The sequence below is a fragment of the Antennarius striatus genome, chromosome 11, assembly GCF_040054535.1.
Source record: "Antennarius striatus isolate MH-2024 chromosome 11, ASM4005453v1, whole genome shotgun sequence".
Classification (NCBI taxonomy): domain Eukaryota; kingdom Metazoa; phylum Chordata; class Actinopteri; order Lophiiformes; family Antennariidae; genus Antennarius; species Antennarius striatus.
The window spans coordinates 1,065,312-1,090,603 of NC_090786.1; the positions used below are offsets into that span (position 1 = coordinate 1,065,312).

Consider the following 25,292-nt stretch of genomic DNA (forward strand, 5'->3'; position numbering starts at 1 on the left):
TACCAAGAAATTGTGTCCTGTGATTGGACTGAAACTCCCTCGCTGAATGGTAATACCCAGTTGATGCTGAAGTACATGTCTCTACCTCACCATTTGGCTCTCCTCAAGTTTCTTTAGATTTTCATGTAAATGAGAAGCAATTCACATATTCAATGCTGAATAAAGTTAATCAAAGGTTGCTCCTTATATGATGGATATAATTTTTCTACTTAATGTGTTTTCATTGTAGGAGGTTTGTTCATGACCAAACCAATGAGAGAAAAAAACTATGTGACGATGCTGGACCCAATCCATTTCAAGTATGGGAAAAAAGTATCAGCTATGATTAGCCTGTTTTCAGTTTGTGTGGATATGACCTGGCTGCCTGCAACACTCACTGGTTTAGGTAAGGTTTTGTACATTTCCTCAAGCATATTTGGTATGTAGACACTCATATATACATATTACACACATCTATACATACTTTGCAAGACAGCATGAAAAAAAAAATTGTGACTTCTACATAAGGTATATAATTTTTATGGAAGTCTATAATTTACAGGAGGAACTATGAGTGTGGTCCTGGATTTGCCCTTCACCGTTTGTATCTGGATCTCTGCTACCATCGTCATCACCTACACCCTACTGGGAGGTCTCTACTCTGTGGCCTACACAGATGTTATACAGCTGGTTCTCATATTTTCTGGATTGGTGAGTTATCAGATAGTTGTTAAGGCATTACAAATTAAATTAATTTCTGTAAAACTCATTAAATATTTTCTTTGTCTGTCAGATGATCTGTGTTCCCTTTGTCATGACGAGTCCTCACACCTTGGACATCAGTCAGACTCTGATGAACAACACCTTAAACGCTCCCTGGATTGGTCAACCAGAGCTGAAAAGGATCTGGATCATGATTGATGACTTCCTCTTCTTGGTGAGAAAGTTACAAGTCTTGGATCAAATTAATTCACTGTCTACACAGTTGCTGGACAGTGTAAATGTCAGCTGTAATTGGGCAGTGCGAAGGAGAAACTATCTTCTAACTAAGTTGTATAATTCATATTAGTCACTCTATGACTAGTTAACAATTGACCTGGTTTTGTATTCAGGGAATTGGGGGTTTGGGACACCAAGCCTTCCACCAAAGGATCTTGTCAGCTTCTTCTATAGCTTCAGCCAAGCGCTGTTGTTTCGTTGCTGCTCTCTTCATACTTGTATTTGCTGTGCCTCCTATTTTGCTTGGAGCAGCTGCTGCATCCACAGGTAATGATGAACCTGATGGCTGTGATCAAAACAAAAAGCAATATTCCACAAAGAAAAGGTCTACATATATTCCTATACAGTTGTATATATATACACAAACATAAGCAGTAAATTATCAAGGTTATCACGACCCACCCTCTGTTTCTCTCTCTTTTCTCCACTCCACTCTGTAAGTGACAGCTAACCAAGAGTTGAAGTCAATAATTCCCACAGCTGTCTAACATCTAACTACATTATATTCAAAATGTATTGCCCCAAATAAAGTGAGGAGTAAAAATCTTTAAAACAACTGAAGAGGTTGGGCCTCGCTAAATTAGATCACTTGACCATTTTTAAAGTCCTTCTTCTTGGTTCATTCCTCAGACTGGAACCAGACCACCTATGGATCTCCATCTCCATATGAACGTGGAGAAGCTGCTATGGTTCTGCCCATTACTCTACAGCACCTCACCCCATCCTTCATCTCCATCATCGGTATTGGATGTATAGCTGCTGCTGTGATGTCATCAGCTGACTCTGCTTTACTGTCTGCTGCTTCTGTCTTCACCAATAACATTTACAAGACCATCCTGAGACCTCAGGTAAAAAGTGAAAAAAATAATAAGAAATTGGTGTTCCTACCAAATGATTTGTAGAAATGACACCAGGATCTCTGGAATATTGTCATGGAATACTTATCTTTTGGTTTATATGTTTATTGTAATTCTCACATAGATTTACCAAATTTGGGAGGCCTGAACACTCGCAACAACTAATGGAACTTCCTAGAATGTTCAGGTGGACTGGGAATTCATGTGAGACAGGGCAGACAGAAATAAATGAGAAATTTTAATGCCACCTGAAATGCGTCCCGGGCAATGTTGTAAATGTGCAAGTACAATTTTTTTTAAAACTGTTTTCATTTCGCTGCCTCTTGCCGAGCTCATCATTGTACATGAGAACTGGTTTTCAATGGAATTAACTGGTCACAAAGGAAAATTAATAAAAATCCCTACGTCTGAAATCAGTTCTCTCAGTGCCAGTTGCTGACAAGAACTAATATTTATTTTACTGGATTTTTTTTTGGATATTTTATTTAGCTGCATTATGTTCATGGTTTTATGGCCTGCCTGTTGTGTTTTTTCTAGTGTCTGTACAGCACTTTGGAAACCTTCTGTTAATTTAAATTGTGCTATATAAAGTGGATTGCTTTTTTTTTTTATACCATTAGGACTCCAAACAATGTCAGAAATGTTTTGCAGGTCTCCATAGTGCCTCAGTATGATTGGTGAACCTTAATGCAGCAACATGTTGAAGGTTGGTCTGTCACCAAAAGAAAGGACGTTGTTGTTGCTCCGCTATTAATAGTCTAACCTGGACTGATACAAACCTGGCCAAGCTAAAATGAAAAAAAACAACAACAACCCAAAACAAAACAGACAAACTGACCTTTAAGTTATTTGAAAGAGCTGTGGTGATATGTGTAGACAAAAACATCTATTGGTGTAACATCATCATACTCAGCAGGTCATTCACAGACACATGTACCTGTATATAAAAGACCCCCGTTTGTTGTAATCATGACACTGACCAGACCGGTGTCTGCTGTTGTAAAGGTGTGGCAGTTATTATGAAAAAGAATTGTAGAGCAGGAAAGGGTAAATTAAATAAAAATTGTTGTGATTGAGAAATAATGTAGGAGAAAAGTGAAGTAGAAAATGTATTTACAAAGACTGTCATGTGATTATTCTCTGGTCTTTATTGTCTTTTCCAGGCGTCAGACCAGGAGAATCAGAGGGTGGTCCAGCTTTCTGTTGTGGTCGTGGGTGTGGTTGGAACATCTCTCACCATGCTGGACAGTGGAATCATAATGTTCTTGTTTCTTAGTTCTGAAGTGGGCTACAACATCATATTCCCTGAACTCATCTGTGCCCTCTTCTTCAACATCTCCAATGGTTATGGGGCTATAATGGGTGTACTGGTGGCATTAATGTTAAAGCTGCTGAGTGGAGACCCATCACTAGGATTAGAACCAGTCCTACATTTCCCAGGATGCACTCTGGAGGATGGTGTTTATGTCCAGTATTCTCCAGTTAAGACCATCTCCATGCTGTCCACCATTGCTGCCATCTTGTTGTTCTCCTACCTGGCTTCTGTCCTCTTCAACAAAGGTGTTCTACCTGAGAAGTGGGATGTGTTAAAAGTGAAAGCCCAGCACTCACCAGTACCACTGTCACCAGTAGGTGGCGCAATAGAGGAGGAAAACAATTGGATTACACACATCTCAAAGACTGAGTCATCACAGCCAATGATGAATGTGAAGCATTAGTGTCTCTGTGTGTTGTGTTTGTTTCATGTGTTCGTCGTCAATCCTATTGCTGAGATCAACACTTTTTAGTGGGTAGAAAAAGTCACTAATATAGTCCAATTTTTTTTCTTTCAATCTTTTCAGATCGTAAAGTGGCATCTACAAACTCTTCTACAGATGTAATATACCTGTAAATGTGTAGATTATAAATAGATAATTTATTGATCCCCAACTGGGAAATTTGTATTGCCCATCTTACAGAATACACTTAACCTGTAATAAAATCAGCTAAAAAATGTGAAATATTGCATAATTTTGAATGTATTCAATGTGAAAACCATCATATATATATTTCTTTAAGATGAAATGTTTAATGAACAGGGTGTAGATTCTCATTCATCCAGGTCATGGTGATGCGTAGTTACGTAACTCCATCCATTCAACTGATAAAAATTCAGAAAATTCCATCTGAAAGTAAGAATATGGTCCAGGAAGACGATATTAATGGAGACACAGAGGACGCTGAAGTGTCAAACCAAAGTGATATGATTGGAACAAGCAATAGTAAGGGGTTCTGCAAACATGACACGGTGTTGCCAGTACTTTTGATCATGAGATCTGTGTCAATGTTTGGAGTGTGTGAGTGAATGGTTTAGGCTTTCCTAATGAGACAATTGTCCCAGTTGGAATGTAGGCTAAAAGAAGACAACGGTCAAAAAGTGAAGGGAAACAAGGTAAATAAGTCACCTTAAAGAAGTCGAGAAACATCAGAAGAAGCAGAAAATGGACAAAACAGAAGATCAGTACTGAGAAACAGGAACAGAACACAAATGTGAACTGAGGAATGGTGTCGACAAAGACTCTGACACTGATGGAGTTTCTTCTTCTGTTTCTAGTCTGTGTCCGAGGTCAACTCTGGGTTCAGGACTATCTCCAACACCGTACAACTCCACTACTGCGGCACCTGTTCCTCCTACACCACAGACAAACTGTTTTGATGTGTTATTTAGTATTACATGTTATATTATAGTGACTTCTTGTATTTGTTTATGCACTTTGGCAAAAATAGCAATTGACTAATATACACAATTGACTCATGGTAATAATTTTGACCCTGGTAGTTTTTGGATTTTGTGAAATCATTTCAGTTCATACAAAATCTTATAAGGAACCTAAATAAAACTTGGATGTTTTGAAAAGATACATTAAAATAATTGTTAATCCCACCTGTCTTGATTTTAGTCATTGTCAGTTATTTTACTTCCAGCCTGTTTGCACTTTCCCACAAACACTAAAGACCTCCAGCATGTACATGTGCAAAATAATACTGAAAGTAATCCCAAAACAAATATTACATTTATATTCACATTTTACATTCGTACACAGAGTGGCATGTCAGACTTTCAATGACAAGGAAGAGCATGAACATGTCATTCATACTGATGTGTTAAAGTGCAATATTGTACTCAATGGCTTAAAGCTTGGCTTTCCCTCTATGCCCCAAGGATGAAATTCATTCAGCAGAATTAGAGATGTTAAAGTCACTTCACTGTATTACAGTATTTTATTGTATTGTGTTGTTTTTATGTCCTGTAATTACTTCTGATCAGTCTTAGGGAATAGTACTTTATTATTTAGAGTAGTAATGATATCTAAATGACCTCAAATGGTGATTATCGATTGAAATTTAATAAATAACGACTTACAAACAACCTCCCGAACCCTATTATGTTTTAAATGTTGATGACTACCTATATAATAATATCTTTGATATTCGGGACACTGATTGTGGTCCTGAGTTTACCCAACATTGTATCTGGATCTCAGCTGTTGTGGCCATTATCCCAGCCTGCTGGGGTCATGAGGCAGGGGACACTCTGGGCACGATGCCAGTGCGCCGCGGAGCCACATGTAAACACAGACAAACACACATGCACACATTCACACCCTTCAGGCCATTGGGGACCGGCCAATCCACCTGACGTGCATGTTTCTGGAGGTGGGTGGGAACCAGAGAGACCCCACGCAGACACAGAGAGAACACACAAACTCCACACAGAGTGGGACGCAAACCCGGCAACACCTTTCTGTGACAGCACTGCCCACTGCGCCACCGTGTCGTGGGAACAATCTTCTGAATGTTAATTTTTTACATGAACAAATATACTATTCAATAAAAACAAGTTTTCTACACCCCGGGCAATCATGTTTAAGAGAAGGTAAGTTTGTTATCCCATTGATACTCCTCTTGAATACTGTCACACTTTAAATTCAGTCACTAACAAATCAACTGGGGAAGAAGACAGTCGACCAGTCCATCATGTCAGCAAACATCCCAGGAGTGATAGTGATGGTGTTTTTCTACCTGCTGGTTCTTGGGACCGGAATCTGGGCTTCTTTCAAGTCCAAGAGGAAACAGAAGAAAAGTGGAGCCACTGGAATGGAGATGGTCATTCTGGGAAACCGGAGCATCAACTCGGTGGTGGGGGTCTTCACAATGACAGGTGAGGAGAGAACAGCTGACATGAGCAGGCCCAACACTTTTCCATATTGCTGTATATCAGAATACTAGATGATCGCTGGGGAGGAGATGGCTTGTGCTACACTGGTGGAGCCAGGGTGTTTAAGATGCAATTGGGATGAGGGATCTTCTTTGCCCACCATGGGGGTCTCCTCTACTGTTTACTTGTTTGGTCGAATCTTTCTTTAAACTGTCCAGTCTTGCAGTATGTATACGATTTGTCCTGTATTATCAATGCTTTTTTCTCTCTCTGTGTTTTATTTATCTAGCATTTATTTATGTGCATTTACGTCTGTTTTGCTGTCTGTCCATCTGTATATGTCTACACATCGGACAGTTTTAACACTAGATGTACAAACACTGTTTAAGTGTAAAAAATGTTTTCATGGTTCAATTAAATAAGAAAAATGGAGTTATGTGGGTTTGATCACCTGACAAATTAAAAGGATTTATGTTATAACAGGGCAACAAGCAAACATGTTTTCTGTGTAACTGCTTTGTTTAGGGTTATTTAGGGTTACTTAACATTAAGTTACATTTAGTTACATTTACAAGTGGCATTTGGCCCTTTGAGGACAGCCATTATGCTGGTGTGGCCCTCAGTGAAAATTAGTTTGACACCCCTGATCTACAGGGACTTGGATAGATTCCATAGTTTGAAATTGAACCACAGGTTCAACAGGTAAATATCTATGAAAGTATTTGCTAAAAGTCACCATTGACAAATATATTTCATAATTAAATCGTAGTTATCCAGCGTTGTGTCACCTTAAAACTGGTCTCCATTTACTCACAAGCCAACTGGTGTGTTTCTCTTGCAGCGACGTGGGTTGGTGGAGCCTTCATTACTGGCATTGGAGAGATGATTTACACCCCCTCCATGGGACTCATCTGGACAATCATGATATTAATTGCATACAGTTCATCATTTGTTGCTAGTAACTATGTATTTATCTCATGTGTTTATCCCAAAGTGTAACTAAAGTCTGACAATCGCAAAAGCTATTACTGTCATAACTTAATGTAACAATGAAAAAAAAAAAGGTGTTGACTTTCCTGTCATTATTTAGTTAGTTAATTTAGTGGACATAGTCCTGCTCTTGTGCTGATGTGTAACTATGAGAACTGCTAATCTACCAATTCTCCACCCTTGCATATTAACCAAGAAATAATAATGCTCTTTTTTACCTGTGTTTTTTAAAATAAAGTTGGACTGGTGTTCGTCAAGCCCATGAGAGACAGAAACTGTGTGACGATGCTGGACCCTTTTCATTCCAAGTATGGGAAAGTGATAACAGCTGGACTGAGCCTGTTTTCACTTTTCAATGATTTGACTTGGGTGCCTGCAACACTAGCTGGCTTAGGTACAGTGTTTAAAAAATACTTTACATGTGTTTTCATATGATTGTACACAACTGTTTTACATTTTACTATTTAATAGTTTAATAGTTTTTTAAAGTAGCAACATTTAAATGTTAAATATTTGATTTTTGTTTTTCAACAGGAGGAACCATGAGTGTAATCCTGGATTTGCCGTTCTCTGTTTGCACTTGGATCTCCGCTGCTGTCGCCACGATCTACACCCTGATGGGAGGTCTCTACTCTGTGGCCTACACAGATGTTATACAGCTGGTCCTTATATTTACTGGCTTGGTGAGTTTGCTATAGTGAGTGTGCCATAGCTATGTTTTATGTTGCACTGAATTTTGAACTTCATAATGTTTAAAAAACTATTATATATATACACATACATATATAATTTGTGTCCTCAGTGGATCTGTGTTCCCTTCGTGTTGACGAATCCTTCCACCTTGGACATCAGTCAGACTTTAATGAACAACACCTTACACGCTCCCTGGATTGGTCAACCAGAGCTGAAGAACGTCTGGATCATGATCGATAACTTTTTATTCTTTGTAAGTAAGCTATAGCACCTCATAATTTCAAAAGTCTTCCATTGCAGTTTCTGACATTCTGTTTGATTACACAACTGTGATGAGTATGTTCATTAAGAGATTATGCTGTGTTGATTTAGTTTGGAAGCAGAATCAATTTTTATTGTAGTTAAAAGCCTGGATAACGACTGATAATATCATATTCTTTTTAAGGAAACCTCAAACTGCTTTTTTCATATGTAACTCCATTTGTCAGCTAAATATCCTTTGACTTATTGTGAATAACACAAAACTTTTATTTTGGAATGTTAATTGTTAACCACTGATAGTAACAACCAAATTACACTGACTGGCTAATAACTCAAGCTTTCGATAATGTCACTTTAAAAAATATTTTTATAACCATAGTCAAAGTTTAAAGTTAGCTTCAAATTACCTGAATTTATGCTTAAGAAAAAAAATGCAGTGAGACCTTTAATGTTAGTCCAAGAAAGAACCAACTATTTGTTTCACCCCTAAGGCGCTCGGAAGTCTGGGATTTCAGGCTTTACACCAGAGGATCTTGTCAGCTTCCTCCACTACCACAGCCAAGATCACGTCCTTTATTTCTGCATTTGTTGTATTTACATTTGGGATACCATCAGTACTTCTTGGGGCAGCTGCTGCATCTACAGGTAATTATTGTGTTTGTATAACTTGCAAACTGAATAAACAAATAAGTGTTTTCTATCAGTTTCAGTTAAACATTCTGACATTCAAAGTCCAACGTCATCATTATCATCATCCGCATTATCCGTAGTCGGGTCGCAGGGGCAGCAGCTTCAACAGGGAGCCCCAAACTTCCCTTCCCCCCCACATCCACCAGCTCTGACTGGGGGTCCCAAGGCGTTCCCAGGCCAGTGTTGAGATATATTCCCTCCACCTGGTCCTGGGTTTGCCCCAAGGTCTCCCAGCTGGACGTGTCAGAAACACCTCCCTAGGGAGGCGTCCCGGAGGCATCCGCACCAGATGCCCAAACCACCTCGACAGACTCCTTAAATGTGAAGGAACTTCGACTCTACTCTGAGTCTCTGATTTATCACCTTATCACTAAGGGAGACACCAGCTATCCAGCTGAGAAAACCCATTTCAGTTACTTCTACCTGCAATCTCGTTCTTTCGGTCATGACCCATCGCTCATGACCATAGGTGAGGGTAGGAACGAAGACTGAACGGTAGATGGAGAGCTTCGCCTCTCGGCTTAGCTCCCTCTTAGTTGCAACAGTGCGGCAAAGTGACTGCAATACCGCTCACAACTCTCCGCCCAATCTCACGTTCCATTGTTCCTTTACTCGTGAACAAGACCCAAGGATTCTTAAACTCCTTCACTTGGGGGAGGACTTCATTTCCCACGCAGAGAAGGCAGTCCACTGGCTTCCTGCTAAGAACCGTGGCCTCAGATTTGGATGTACTGATCCTCATCCACCCCGTCTCACTTTAAGCTGCAAACTAGACCAGTGAGTGTTGCAGGTCAAAGGGTGATGATGCAAACAGGACCACATCATCTGCAAAAAGCAGCGATGCAATCCTCAGGCCACCAAACTTTGAACTCTCCTCACCACAACTATGCCCTGATATCCTGTCCATGAAAATCACAAACAGAATTGGTGACAAAGTGCCGCCCTGGCGAGCCCTCGGTAGTATGTCTGACTTACAACCAAGAATTCGAACACAGCTCTCACTTTGGGCGTACAGGGATTGAATGGCCTGAGGAGTGATCCCTTCATCCCATACTCTCGCAGCACCTCTCTAGAGATCCGATTATACGCCTTTTCCCAGTCCGCAAAACACATGTAGACTAGATGGGTCCCCCTTTTTATAAAGAGATACCACCACCCCAGGCTGCTACTTTTTCGGTACTGTCCCAGACTTCCACACAATGCTAAAGAGGTGTTCTATCCATGACACCCATTTCCCCTGCTTGAGGTGTCGGACAATCCTCCAAAACAACTTTGGTGCCGTCTGAAAGTCCGTCTCTGTGTTCTCTCCCACACCCTGTTTTGCTTCCATCACAGCCGAGGCCACAGTCCTTCTGGCCTGTCGTACCTTGCAACTGCCTCAGGAGTCCCCAGGGACAACATGCCCCTGAAGGCCTCCTTTAGTTGAACGGCTTCCCTGACAATCAGAGTCCACCATGGTGTTCGAGCGTTACGGCCTCTTGAAGCACCCAAGATCTTGAGACCACAGCTCTCAGCAGCAGCTTCAGCAATGGAAGCTTTGAACATCAACCATTCAGGTTGATGTTCCCATCCTCCAAAGGGATGTAAGAGAAGGCAAACAGGGGAAGGGCCAGGCAAAGAGTGGTTCAAAAGAACCTATGGCAAATCAAGGAGGGAATAACTTGACCCTGCCCGGAGGAAGCCCAGGGCCCATGTCAGGAGCCAGGCCTGGACGGAGGGCCCGTAAGCGAGTACCTGGTGGCTGGGTCTGCCACGGGGCCCCATGTTAGACATGGTGGACATGTTCCTCTTTGGCTTGAGGAATGATTAGGGTCTTAGCAAGGTAGGTAAACACATTTGTTGAACAGGTCCTTGACAATGTCATTGACCAGGGCCTGGAAGACAGGATTGTCAGATGATACCAGGAGCCAGAAAAACATGGGTGACTTTACCAAGACAAACTATTACTTGTTCCTTGACGAGCAACATAAATGTTTCAAAGACTTGCAATCTGTCCTAACAGTAACCTCACACCACATTGCTTGTTTTAGGCTTTTTGTTTTTTTAATTTTGTATATTATAGTCCCCGAAGGGAAATTAAGAGCAAACTCTAGTTTCATCAAACACATGCAGTGCTCAGGAGGTGAGCTGACACCTCCCACTGTCCACTCACGCTCCAGGTGGCTGGGCAGGAGCGGGAATCGATCCGCCAATCTTGGAACATTAGACGACCCGCTCTACCGCTGAGCCACTGCGACTCAGGGTTCTTACTTGATATGTTTTCTGTTATATTGTTTATTTGGGAAAATTTGCTAATATTATACATGTGTGCACCAAAAATGTGTCAAAGATGATTGAATACATTTTAGGATATCATTGCACCACTTTTTTGATACTCTACATTGCATTTGAGACCTCTAAAACAGGTCTTTCAAGGTCTTTCAATAATTATGTCAATATGTGCTTGTTTTGTGTCAATACTTCAGACTGGAACCAGACCACCTATGGTTCTCCATCTCCATATGAACGTGGAGAAGCAGCCATGATTCTGCCCATCACCCTGCGACTAAGCCCACCCTTCATCTCAATCATTGGAATTGGATGTGTGGCGGCTGCTGCAATGTCATCAGCTGATTCTGCCTTGCTTTCAGCATCTTCTATCTTTACTGCAAACATTTACAAGAATATCCTGAGACCTCAGGTTAAAAACTCACTTGTTTTGTCTTTTTCAAAGTGTAACACAAACCTTTATGTTTACTCAAATGGAATAAAGTGACATGATTTAGAAGCAAAGACACAAACATAAGACATTGGTGCAAAGCATGTTTGGGACGGCACTGTCTTCTCATCTTTCTCTTCATTTTCATCTTCAGGCATCTGACAGAGAGATTCAGTGGGCGATCCGTTTTTCTGTGATGGTTATGGGGTTGGTTGGTACATTGCTCACCAGCCTGAAAAACAGCATCCTAGTATTCTGGTTCATTGGCAATGAAGCAACCTTCATCATCATCTTCCCTCAACTCCTCTGTGTCATTTTCTTCAATATCTCCAATGGCTATGGAGCTGTTATGGGCATGTTGACTGGATTAACAATAAGAGGACTCAGTGGAGACCCATTACTAGGATTAGAACCAGTCCTACATTTCCCAGGATGCACTCTGGAGGATGGTGTTTATGTCCAGTACGCTCCAGTTAAGACCATCTCCATGCTGTCTTCCATTGCCGCCATCTTGTTGTTCTCCTACCTGGCTTCTGTCCTCTTCAACAAAGGTGTTCTACCTGAGAAGTGGGATGTGTTCAAAGTGAAAGCCCAGCACTCACCAGTACCACTGACACCAGTAGGTGGCGCTATAGAGGACGAAGAGAATGAGGAAATGAACAGACACAACTGAGTGAGCTAGTGATTAGCATGTTCTTTTCAGATGGATCTGTCCATGAATAATGCTGAACCACACAATTTAGTAAAAAATGTTATATACTTATATGTAACAGTTAGAATATTTACTCAATCATGTAAATATTTTATATACATTATGACCATGCTATAAAACATTATGACCATGCTATAAATGCTCATTCACTTAAACTTGTGTGACTCTGAATGTCCTGTTCCTCACACACTCAAATAAAATGTATGTCTCCAGACCAAATAGTAGAAACCATCCAAGGAATAGTCAAAACATACCAGGGTCATTCTGCATTGTCTAAGAGTAAGAAAGATATACGTGAAAAGGACATCCCAGAAACACATGTGTAGACTCTTGGTTCTTTGAAAATAGGAGTTCCTTTAGGTAAGATCTGATGACACTGAATGAACCTTCTTCAGTTATCTTTCATTTCATTTGGTCTGTTCAATCAACCTTTTGATTTGTGAAATCTGTTATCTTGAAAATGTACATTTCTGTAACAAACAGGTGCCTGACATCCCTAACACAACCAAGAAGTTGTTGTTTCAGACCATTTCTGATTTTATTTTTGCAGGAAAAAAAGCTGATTTCTAAATTCAACGTGTTCCGTGTGAAATCCAAAATCTCACTATTACCACTGTCACCAGCAGTTGTTGATCGAGACAAGAATCAGAATGAGGGAATGAACAGAACTAACTGTCAGAGCGAGGCGTTACGATGAACATAAACACGTTCATGTTTTCAGTTGAATCTGTTTCCCTTAACAAAGTTGTAAAATAGTACTTTATGCGTAACAGTAATGCTGAATCTTATTCTGGAGATAAGTTTAATTAAGTTTTTATTTTTTTTCTTCAGTGATTGAGGACTCCTTTTAACAGATTCAACAATGATTTGCTATATAACAGCATTGTCAGAGACTTGATTGAGTTAAGCAAAAAGATCTGTAGGATGAACTATGAAATTTTTTGATAAAACAGGGGCTTTATACAGTACATATGACACAGTTGTCATCCAGCGTGTCTTTAGTAGCCTCACAGTAATTATGTAGCATAAAACATGCATAATTTACACAAGGCAGTTCCTGTAGATTAGTGTTCATAGCTCTCGTCAAAGCTCCAAAACGGGCCTTAAGTCGTCTAAAGGCAAACTATCACACCATAGGAGCTCTGCACAAGGCAAGCCCAAAATACTGCTCCTGAGATGTACTTCCTCCATTAGCATACTCCGTAGGATAAAAATGTTTTCAAAAAGACCTGGCTACGTGTGGTCGAGGCCTTAGTGGATTGAAATACTGCTGCCCCTTAATGCCGCTCCATTTTCAGTAATTGTATATAAGTCATTGTTTAACTCTATATTTACTTTCGGTGATCTCTTGACAGCCCATTGTCAGCTCATCTGTTTAGTCTGTTTGTTCGCTGGTGTTTTTCCCACGTCCTTTTTCTCCTGCCTGAGGCTTGATTTCTTTTTGTGTACTTGCTGACTCATGACTGATTTTTGGTTACGCTTTTTGGGTTTATCATGTGGATTATAATGTTGGATTTCTGCCTCATACCTGTTACTGTAATGAGTTCTGTGTTTGCAAATATTTGATGAAATATATCATATCATCTATGCTTGCCTGTCGGGCGTTGTCTCATCACTCTATGTTTAGTGTTTGTTTTCACACAGGGTTAATTTTCTTGCATTGAAACCTCATCATTGAATGATTTTAATTCTAATCTTTGGGTTTCCACGCTTGAAGTGCCCAGAGCTTTATTTATTGTAAATATAAGACATTATTCACCCAAAGGATTTACTTGTTTGACCTGTCCGCACCTTATACAGTGGATACAGAAAGTGTTCAGAACCCCTTATTTTTTCAGTCTTTCATTGCGTCATGTTGGAGCTTTAAATGTCGCTTTGATATCTTTGACTGAACATATTTGTTCCCAGTTTCCAAACCAACGCTGTGGGTTGGGAAAATTAAACGAACATGCAAAACCAAAATGTCCTGCTTGTTGTAAAGATTTCCCCACAGTGACCACTGATTCTATCAGAAATGATGGATCAACCAAAGACCCAGAGCCAAACTGGAATGGGAACCAAAACCAAACTGGAACCAGTGGACATGGAACCCAGATTCTAACACACTGAACCCAAATGCACACAAACACAAAGACAGAGAGACAACTGATGGTGTTGACCCTCCACACACACAACCAAGTGAACAGAGAGGCTCCGCCTCCCTTTGTAACCTCCCAACGAGACTCATCACCTTCAGCTGGGGGCGTGGCACAGGTGAGGCCACTGGCTCTGACGAGCAGGTAGACCGTGACCTGGAGCTGACCTCTGTCCACATCCAGACAGAAGTTTGTCTTTTATTCCTTGTTGTTCTGGACTGGAGCAACATTTACAGACGTTACTACACACTTCAGACCACCAGGGGAACAGAAACACAACCAGGGTTCTCCACTCTGACCCTCAGCCATCATTAAAGCCTTCCTCTGAGCACACACCAGCATTCATTTTAAATAAAATTCATTTTGAATCACTGTCAGGTTGACAAAGATCCCATTGGTGAAGGTTCAGCATTCACTCACAGAATTAAATATTATTGTAAAGCCTTCAGATGTCCTGTCATATCCAGACAGTTGTCTTCATGATCGGTACCGGTTCACGTCACAATCCATCTCACACATCTACAACCACATTTGTCCTCACATCTGCAGTATAACAAATCAGTCATGTTCTCACATCCCAGTAGGTATTGTGTGTAGTTTTCTTTTCTCTTTGCAAAAAGTTGTTTTTATATAATGTAGGAGATGCTCAGCATGTGCCTCCCCTTGGAGTAAAACGGCTTTTACTCCAGTTTGTCTATTTCCCTGGAGGTAAATCCGTCAGAATCATCAAGGAGGAGTTCCACAGGCCTGTAGGCATGATGTAGAAATTGGATGAATTAATTTGAAATTCAATTGTCTTAATGACATTGTGCTGCAACCTCAAACTATGATTTAGTATTACTTTTATTTGTGGCAATGTCTGACTCATAGCATTGCTCATTGCATAATTTTGTACAGCACACCCTGGTGCCTCACGGTTAATGCGTTCTAGGAACCACACACGATGAACGAACTCCGCGATAGAGCAACAAACTGTCTTATTTACAGTAATTTACGTTTGTGAACCCTCCCCATACTGATATTTAACCACCTTCTATCTGTATTACCTTTAAAACACTCTGATAGACTGTTTAAAACACTTTTGTGTCTCACATAAGACCAAGAACGGAGCGAGCGTGCGGATGCCGTCAGCCAATAGAATGCTTGTACGATATCACGTGACTACCTACCAAAAATCCTCGATGAGGTGAAGTCACAAGCGTTGGAGCGTGAATGTGCGAGGCCACACTGTACTTTCTAATTTTGATGCGAGACTGCCCTCTTGTGTCTGTCTTTGTTACGTCATTTCACCCATTTTAACGTCTGTCCACCACAAATAATAGACTCTTAAAATTACCCGAAAGCCATTATAGGCACATATCATGTTACTGTATAATAAATCATAATAATAAAAAAAAAAAAAATCATAATAAAATCCGTACATATAACCCCAAGGGAGCCAAACATGAAACAAATCTTAGCTAAATCTGCTAAAGACAACCTTTAAATCATGATTCCAAAACAAAAAGGCATGAGCAGCTTTTACCCCAGGTCCCAGGAGTAAACCCTGCTCACCCAAGTTAGCAGTCTACAGCCAGTCAGCTTATATCTTTGTAGTTCAAAGTATAAAAGCTGCGTTCAGGCTAGCAGCTAAATTCCCATTTTTAGCCCATTTGGATCGAAAGCGGATACCTCTTTTGTAGTCTGAGCAGTCACATAAAATCTGATTCTTGTAAGATGGATTGAAACCACTGACAGGAAATAGTTTCAAATTGCATTTGGACTGATGCGACTCAACAACTCCAAACACATCATTTGGTTTTGACTGTCTGTGACGTCACTCTACGCGTCTCAAGAGCCAATGCGTGTTACAAGGCATGGAGGAAGCCTACGGTAACCTGTCAGATTGGCCAATTATGTGGCCCGGTCCCAACTAAGAAAGATTGGGACACTTGCTAAAAACAGTGTGAACAGTCAGTCCTAAAAATCAGATATGAAAAGGAATCTGATCCGAATCCGATTTGCCTGCAGTCTGAACGTAGCCTAAGTCAAAGCACAAAGTGTGATTCAGGATGAGGGACATTTATGTCTTTGCTATTTATTTGAAGACTTTGAAGGCTTTGAAGTAAAGTGACAAAGTTTTTGATGTACTCATAATTTATGTGTACCACAAGGTCAAACAGACTTGATTCAGCCAAAAAAAGGTGTTGGTACCTCATTTCAACAGTGATTTTTGTGTTGCAAGTTATCAATCAACCAATCAACCATTATTTACATAGCGAGTAATCACATCAGGAGACATTTCATAGTGCTTTAACAGACAGAGAAACCCAACAGAACCCCCCAGAGTAAGCATTAGTGACAGAAGCAGAGAAAAACTCCCTATGAACTATGTAGCTAGTAGAGACTGGAGGACATTTCAGTGAAGGGCAAATGGAAGTATTATTCCATCCCAGTTTCATATAATAGTTCAGGGTACTGAGTGAAAAGACGGTGAGAAAAATGACAAAAATGAAGAAAAATAAATACAAGAAATAGTAGAATGTTTTCCACCGTTTCTTAAAATGGTTTTCCGTAAGTTCTCCACGTTTACGACTTGTCCGATGAAGTGTTGATTGTGTTCATCATACGTGTTGGTCACTGGTGCCCTCCCTCCAACAGGAACACATTTGGAAATGGAAAAACATTTCCCAGCATTTATTTAGTTGTTTATCTGTATGTTTCACACAGTACTCACACGCTTCACGTCACCCACAATTCCTAGTTGTTTAATGAAGTGTTGATTGTATTCATCATACGTGTTAGTGACTGTTGCTTTCCCTCCAACAGGAACACATGGGGAAATGGAAAAAAAATCTCCAGCGTTTCTTGTATTGTTTGTCTGTAAGTTTCACACGCTACTCATACGCTTCACGTTACCCATAATTACTAGTTGTCTGAAATGCTTATTATATTCGTCTTACTGAATACAACTGTTGTTTTGTACTGACTGGTGCTTTCCCTCCAACAGGAAAGGAACAACGAGAACACAAGTGAAGATCAGGCTGAGGGGAAGATACCCTGGTAACTGAATTGAAGTGTGTGCTGCGAGCTTTACTGTTAACTGATAGAAATAAGGGCATCACAGCAGTACAGTAGGGGGCGCTGTCACCTCAAATTGTCAGTAGTGTGGGTGTGTGCATGACTGGTTGTTCATCTTCCGTGTTGTTCCAAGATGGGTTGGCAACCTGTCTGGAGCGTCTGCCCACCTTTTGCCCGTGTGTCCAGTAACCCCCCTGACCCATGAAAGCGGAGGAAGGGCAATGAACAATTAATGAATGATAGAAATAAGGCATTTAAACAATAATTTTAGTTCTCTTTGTTGGTTTTTCATTTTTCATTTATTTATTTTTTTAGTTTAAGAGTGCTGTCCTACAATGAATGAAATCACATTACCAACAAGAAAATATGAATGAAATAGTGAATAAAACGTAATTCTATACTTCATTACATCCCGCTTCAAAGCGGTGATGTATTGTAATGGTCAGTGTTCGCGTTCGTTCGTGAGTCCACCAAATATCTTCACAACCATGGCAGATAGAAAGATGAAACAAAAAGAACATTACTCACCAGCAAAGGGGATGAAGATGAGATGATGACTTTGAAAAAACTAGTTCAAGGTTAAATTTGAACTTTTGTACACTCAGGAACTGGATAAGATAGAAAGATGAGGGAGTCGGCCAGTGTGAGTAAGACCGTAGATCAATGCTAGTGCTTTGATCTACCTATGCGTTAGCTTTGATCTATGGTCACAGACAACCCGCGGTTGTCGTCATGGTTTGTCTTGGGTAATTGAACTTGGCGGCGCCCATCCCTCTCCCGGTTGGATGCAATTTAACGTCATACTCACGACTAATAGTCACAGAACTATTCTATCACATTCACGTCAAAGTTAAACTGTCAGTAAGAATGAAGCTGGGTATCAAACATCACACTCTTTTTAGTACTTCAAATGTTGGATTAAATGTTATATGCTATGTCTGATCTCACTGATCCAATGAGTTATTTAACAACTTTCTCTTTCCCAATTCCTCTTACAGTTTTTATTACATTGAATTAGCAAACATGAGTTCCAAAAACAGCAACGAAGAGGACAAAATTACAAATCTTCTGTGCACTGGATCCTCTGAAAGGTCAGGCAACTATTCTGTCACATTTATGTTAAACCGTCAGTAAGAATACAGCTGAGTATCAAACATCACATCCTAGTACCTGTAATGTTGGATTAATTGTTGTATGCTTGATACTACCTCACTAATCCAAGGAAATATGCAATAACTTGGTGTTTTTTTCAATTCCTTTTAGTTTTCTTAAAAATGAATTTGTGACTCCTAAAGACAGCTGCAGTGATGAAGATCACAGAATTGCAAATCTTCTGTGCACTGAAAGCTCTGAAAGGTCTGGCAACTGTTCTCTCACATTTACATTATAGTTAAACTGTCACCTGGGTATCAAACATCTCTCTTTCTAGTACTTGTAATGTTGGATTTAATGTTATATGTTATATATTACCTCATCAATCCAATGAGATATAGAATAACTTTGGGTTTCTCAATTCCTCTTTGACAGTTTCCTTAACAGTGAATTAACGATCATGAATTCCAAAGACAGCTGCACCAACGAAGAGGACCACATTACAAATCTACTGTGTACTGGATCCTCTGACAGGTCAGGCAACTATTCTGTCACATTTACATTATAGTTAAAATGCCACCTGGGTAACAAACATTACTCTTTCTAGTATTTGTAATTTTGGACTAAATGCCATATGCTATATACTATTGCCTCACTAATCCAAAAATATATACAATAACTGTGTTTCTCAATTTGTTTTACAGTTTTCATAAAAATGAATTTGCCAATTGTAAAGACAGCTGCAGCGATGAAGATCACAGAATTACAAATCTTCTGTTTACTGGAACCTTTGAACGGTCAGGCAGCTATTCTGTCACATTTAATTTATGTTTATTTATTTTTCTTATACACTGTTTTAATCCCCGAAGGGAAATTAAGAATGCACACTCTAGTTTTGTTTTTTGTTTTTTTGTTAGTCAATCACACGCACGGATATCAGGTCCATGTAATACACATTACCACACACAAGGGGGCCTGTAGACATGCAGTGGGAGGTAGAGTGGTGGGCAGCCCCCTTGTGAAGCGCCCAAATGAGCAGCATCTTGAAGCGTGAATGTGCAAAGGATTACTCTATATAACCTCACTAATCCAACGGGATATAGAATAACTCTGTTTCTCAATTCATTTTACAGTTTTAATCAAAACAAATTTGCAATTTGCAACATAAAGGAAGAGGACAGGATGACAAATTTTCGGTGTACTGGAACCTCAGAAAGGTCAGGCAACTACTCGGTCACATTTCCCCGCAAAAGAGCGGGTATTGAAAAATGAATGATTAAACTGTCAGTAAGAATACAGCTGGATATCACCAATCACACTCTTTCATGTGCCAGTAATGTTGGATTAAATGCTATATGCTACATACCAGTCATTAATCCAATGAAATATAAAACAATTTTGTCTTTCTCAATTCCTTCTACAGTTTTCATAGAAATGAATTCACGAACTCTAAATACAGCTGCATCAAGCAAGAGGACAGGATGACAAATTTTGTGTGGATTGAAAACTCTGAAAGGTCAGGCAACTATTCTGTCACATTTAAGTTATACAGTAGTTAAACTGTCAATTATCAAAAACCACAGCCTTTGTAGTACTTGTAATGTTCAATTACATGTTATATGCTATATATAACCACACTAATCCAATGAGACATGGAGTAATTTTGTGTTTTTATTCCTTTTACAGTTTTTATAACAGTGAATTTGCGAACATAAATTCCAAAGACAGCTGCACCGACGAAGAGGACCGAATTACAAACCTTCTGTGTACTGGATCCCCTGAAGGGTCAGTCAACTATTCTGTCACATTAATGTTATAATGATCTACTGACATCACTACAGCGAGACAGGCTTCATGCATCCAAGATGTCATGAATGTTTAGTTTACAGTTTTTATCTTTTATAATTGAGTTTTTATTGGATATTTCATGTAAAATACGTTTATATTTTTTTCTGTAAAACGTTTCTTACACCCAGTGTAATATGTTAGTCATCGCTGTAGGCTTGATCACATGCAAACTTTTAAAAACTCAAAAACTGTTGTTCCCAAACCGTGCCAGTGGTGAATCTCAATGTGAGTGAATAATCATATAAATCTTAACCAAACTTTGCGTCTGTCACTACAGCAATGGTCTTCGATCATTAGAATATTGTGGGTGAGTAAATTTGCATGTTTTTCCACACATAGACACAAGAATTAAATGGGTAATATTTTTTTTAAGAAAATGGAAACTAGAAAATGTAATTTAATCCAGAGTGGCTTGAATTATTGATTTATTTATTTTTTTATGCAGAATTCTAGTAGAATGAAAAACAACTAATTTGGACGACATGAGTCACTCTTTTTCCTGATTGGTCATTAAAGATCAAATGTGATTCGACTTGTTGTTCCTCCATCAGGTTTGTAAACCCCGGTCAGGACTGCTACATGAACGCCTGCCTCCAAAGTCTGCTCACTCTCTCAGACTTCGTCAACAGAATACAACTGCAGAAGGGGTTGATGAAGAATTCTCCGGAGGCCGACTTGATAACGTACAGTCACTGCCTTTCATCCTTAAACCTATGGAACATGTTGAGATAACCGTTTGTCTCTCTCCCTCTTCAGGTGTTTTTCTGACATTGTCAGTTGTCATAAGTCAGAGTCTGACGAGATTAAGTTGGGGGCCCTTTCCAAATTCAAACAGATTATCTCCATTGCAGCACCAGAATTTGACGACGACGAACAGAAAGTAAGTCCTCCAGCCTTTACTAGGTTACACTTCACCAGCAACTGTGTCAAAGTCAAAGGTCAAAGTTAGCTTTATGGTCAATTTTACCATATATGCACGATATACAGCACAGATGAAATTGCAGTCCCCTCTGACCCACGGTAAACAGGCAGTACAAAAACAGGCAGTAGAACACAGGCAGAACAACAGGAAGTACAACAGGCAGTACGTCTTGTATGTGCTTTAAATCAATTCTGTGTCTTTTTAGGACGCCCACGAGTTTCTAACAGCCTTCCTCTGTCAAGTGATGGACTACAGCAATCTGCTGAAGGAATACACATCCTCCAAGGAGAAGACATACACCTGTCCAGTGGAAGAGAATATGTTGTTCACAATGAACAACACCAGGACATGCAAAATGTAATGCAAGGCAGAAAAAAACACATTGAGAAGATATCTCAAGATCCTTACGAACTTCAAGGAGTTAGCTAATGACATGTCTTTGCTCAGATGTGGCTGTCAGTCAAAAAACCAGGAAACATTCACCAGCCTGTGTCTGAACCTGTCTTGGGGTGGAACCATAGAACGGATGATCCAGGAGTACCACAAGGTAAGATGTTCACATGTTTTATATAGGTCATGCCTGGCCATAGTAGACACGCGTATCTAGCAGCATTCTTTCTGTTCAGGAGAATGAAGTGGATTACAACTGTGAGTGTGGTGGTAACAAATCAGTCATAACGTCCAACTTTCAGACCCTGCCTGAGTAAGTCCGTTTGTCCTGTTGCATGTTTACAGACACATATATTCTGTACACCTGAAACCATTGAGTGGTGACTCTGCTGTGGTTCCAGACCCAGATTATTTTTCCTTTCTACACTTCATTTCTGCAGAATTCTGATTTTACACTTGAAGAGGTTCAAAATCACTGAGTCACAGAGGATGGTGAAGCTACATAACAAAATCAGACTGTCCACAGAGCTTCAAGTGCCCACTGAACTGGTAAAATAATCACCTGTGTGTGTGTGTGTGTGTGTGTGTGTGTGTGTGTGTGTGTGTGTGTGTGTGTGTGTGTGTGTGTGTGTGTGTGTGTGTGTGTGTGTGTGTGTGTGTGTGTGGTGTTCATGCATGTGTATGCGCGTGCATGTGTGTGTGTTTGTGTCTAAAAACAACTTGCTATTATTGTTTTTTCATCAGAACGACCGATATTACAAACTGGTTAGTGTCATCACTCATTCTGGCAAGACTCTACATTCAGGTGAGACAGTCAAGTTTTCACACGTCTAACATAGGTTTGACTTAAATATTGACAAAACAACAACAACAAAACAATTAAATTCATGCCCTACCTGAAAAATTTGATTCAATTATACACTGAATTTAAAATAAAAAGGGCATTTATGTATTGTATTATCTACACTGATTGTCTTTGTTTTAATATTGTCATCTCTCTAGTCAACCCTCATTACAACTTATTCATTGGAAAAACAAGTTGTAATCTAAAGAGTAGTTCTCTGCTTTTAGGTCATTACGTCAGTTACGGACTGCTCCCGGACCAAAATGGGATGGATCAGTGGTTGCGCTATGATGACAAAGTTGTCACAGCCCCAAGTTGTAAAAAAGTCTTTGAAAAACTAAACAGAAAGGCCTACATCCTTTTTTACCAAAAACAGGTAAGATACTACCACTGTTATTTCTAAATCTTTTAAAATTGACCTGGTCTTCAAATGTCAGTGCTTCACTAAATCATTTTTGAGGCATTTTCTTTCCTAGGAAAGATGATCGCACCAGTGTCGTCTCCTTTTTGTCTTTCGTCCACAGAAAAAGGTCTGTCAGAGGACGGCAGGAGGTGCGGCCGAGCCTGTTGGCAGAGCCTCTCCTCCACTCCTGTGCCACATATCCACACATGTGCCTCATCAGGTTGATAAGCCGGAAGCTTTTTAGTGTAGATATTCGCTACGTCCTGTACCACAAGATTCCTTTTGCTTCCTGGCCATGGTTGGTACTTTGAAATTCAAAGTGATAGCCAGATGAAGCCTCATGCATACAGATGACCACATGAGGCCTCATGGGGCTTGGAACCCATTGACACAATTGCGTTGAAAACTAGTTCATTACTTGACACTTCATTCATTGAGAATGTGGGCATCCTCTGCTGGCAGGGTGTCTGTACTGCAGCCACAAGATTGACGACTCTAGAAAGCAGCGCTTTGTGTTGTATAGTTTTCTTGTATTGTATATATTTTCTAAATTAAACTGAATGTAACAAAGTTAAAATGCACCCAACCTGGAGAGGGATGGGCGCCGCCAGGTTCAATTGCCCAAGACACACCCTGTGATGACAACCGAGGGTGGTCTGTGGTGCTCCAACGACCTTCCAGGTTCGAGATGTACATGAGAGGATTAGGACCACAGGAAAAACTCAAGGTCTGTATTGTGAGATAAAAGTTTCATCATGGTGTGATATAACTAGGATGGTGAAGAGGGCACTGAAGTTGCTTGCTTGTGTAACTTGGACAATGCTGTACAGAAAATAATATTTTTCAACTATTTTTGGTTCCAGGCAATTCCTCTTCTCTGACACAACTTCTCCAGCCTTTGAAAATATCCGTTCACATGGAATGGAGGATGCAGACATACACAAAAAAGCTAAAGCCAGCCTGTATAAATTGGGGTGCAATGATTTTTGCCTCTCCCAGTAATCCCAGTACAAAGGATGTTCCAGCCTGCTATCATTGGCTCTGACACGTAGCGCCGGTCCTCCACTAAGGCACCTGCTGTCACGTTTTGGGTGCTCTTTGCTTCATTTACACTGGTGTCAAAACAACGCCACAGGTTGATTCCTAAGAGGAAACCACAATCACGTTAGTAAGTGTTCTGACAGGAGTCATTGATTTCAACATTCAAATCAATAAATTACCTCCTGTGTAATTACAAGAAGTGGAGTCTTGCAGGATTTCCTGTCTGTTTTGTCTGGTCCTAATAATGTTAGGTGATGTAGTTTATTTTTTGGGGGTAGTTTAGTTAGTCTATTCATCTCACCCATTTACACTGTAATCCATGGCCACTGTCTCAGTAATCTTCACTGCAGAGAGAACAAAGAACACCCAGTGTTGACATTACAGGAAGAAAATCCCTCTATGACCGTCACTGACCAATCGCTGTCTTAGCCTGCAGGGTCCAACTAGACTGTATTCCAAATATTTTGACCTAAAGTGATCTGTGCTCCTAAATATCAGCTTTTCAAAATCCCTCATTTTGAGCTCCTCACAAAACGCTTCGTTTCAGGCCTCTGGATGTAGTATGCTAATGAGCTCCGCTGGTCCACGCCTCCTTCACCTGGGCCACGCCTCCTTCACCTGGGCCACGCCTCCTTCACCTGGGCCACGCCCCTCTGAAGTAGCGCGTTAGGCTAACGGGACACTGACCGGCGTTACGTTTGTTAGCATTATGGCGTTTGGAGGACCCGTCGTGTCGCCGTACATTCATGACCCTGAGTCGGACCCAGAAGCTCCTGAAGAAACACCGACGGTGCGGCTGCAGCAGGACGTTTCTGATTGGTTAGTCCGGGTGAACGGTACTTAGTTGGTTCTGTTGTGTTGTTGTGTAACCTACGTCATCACAGGACGTTAGCATCGTCCGGTAGCTACTTTAGCTTCTACTCCCGCCTCTCATCACACAGTAATAATGTCACGTCTTATTATGCATTTTGTATATGTACAGACGTGTTTACTGTTAAAATGTTGCTGTACTTCTGTGATGGTGGTTCTGATAGTTATTACCATGTGGCTAATGCTAGCTTCTGCTCACGGCTAAGTGACTTTATTTTTCCATCACATTGATTTAACCCGTTACTAAGCTGCTAAATGTTTGAGGCAGTCCTCTGTGACGAGACACACGGAGCTGACACCTGCCACCATCACACCAGGTTAATGGTGAAATGTAGCGTTTATCTACTCTATTTTGAGGTGTCTTCACCTGTTGTACAGGTGTTCCTGTGGACACTAAGAATGTATGCCTACAGCAGTAAACGTGCTGTTTGGAGACACCACAGGTAGCTCAAATAGCACAAATAGAATGGGAGGTATCAGGCCCTCCTCTGGAACCTGTCCAGAGAACCTGTTTTTGCCCAGAAGGCAGAAATGCTCTCTACATTTAACGCTAAATTCTCCTTCTTGATACAATAATAGTTCTAATTCTTTGCTTTGCCGCTATTGATAT

General features: G+C 40.4%; 2 protein-coding genes across 2 annotated transcripts; both read left to right on the forward strand.

The window, feature by feature from the left end:
- The first annotated feature begins 549 nt into the window (after positions 1 to 549).
- Positions 550 to 3,601, forward strand: LOC137604037 (high affinity choline transporter 1-like). Its single transcript, XM_068327965.1, has 4 exons — positions 550 to 690; positions 773 to 916; positions 1,689 to 1,826; positions 2,999 to 3,601. Exons 1-4 carry the CDS (start codon positions 550 to 552, stop codon positions 3,551 to 3,553), a joined length of 978 nt encoding a protein of 325 aa, XP_068184066.1. The 3' UTR covers positions 3,554 to 3,601.
- A 2,251-nt stretch (positions 3,602 to 5,852) lies between these two features.
- LOC137603894 (high-affinity choline transporter 1-like) lies at positions 5,853 to 12,049 on the forward strand. The gene is made up of 8 exons (XM_068327733.1): positions 5,853 to 6,036; positions 6,875 to 6,991; positions 7,262 to 7,417; positions 7,558 to 7,706; positions 7,826 to 7,969; positions 8,469 to 8,622; positions 11,133 to 11,347; positions 11,520 to 12,049. Exons 1-8 carry the CDS (start codon positions 5,853 to 5,855, stop codon positions 12,036 to 12,038), a joined length of 1,638 nt encoding a protein of 545 aa, XP_068183834.1. The 3' UTR covers positions 12,039 to 12,049.
- The last annotated feature ends 13,243 nt before the right edge of the window (positions 12,050 to 25,292 follow it).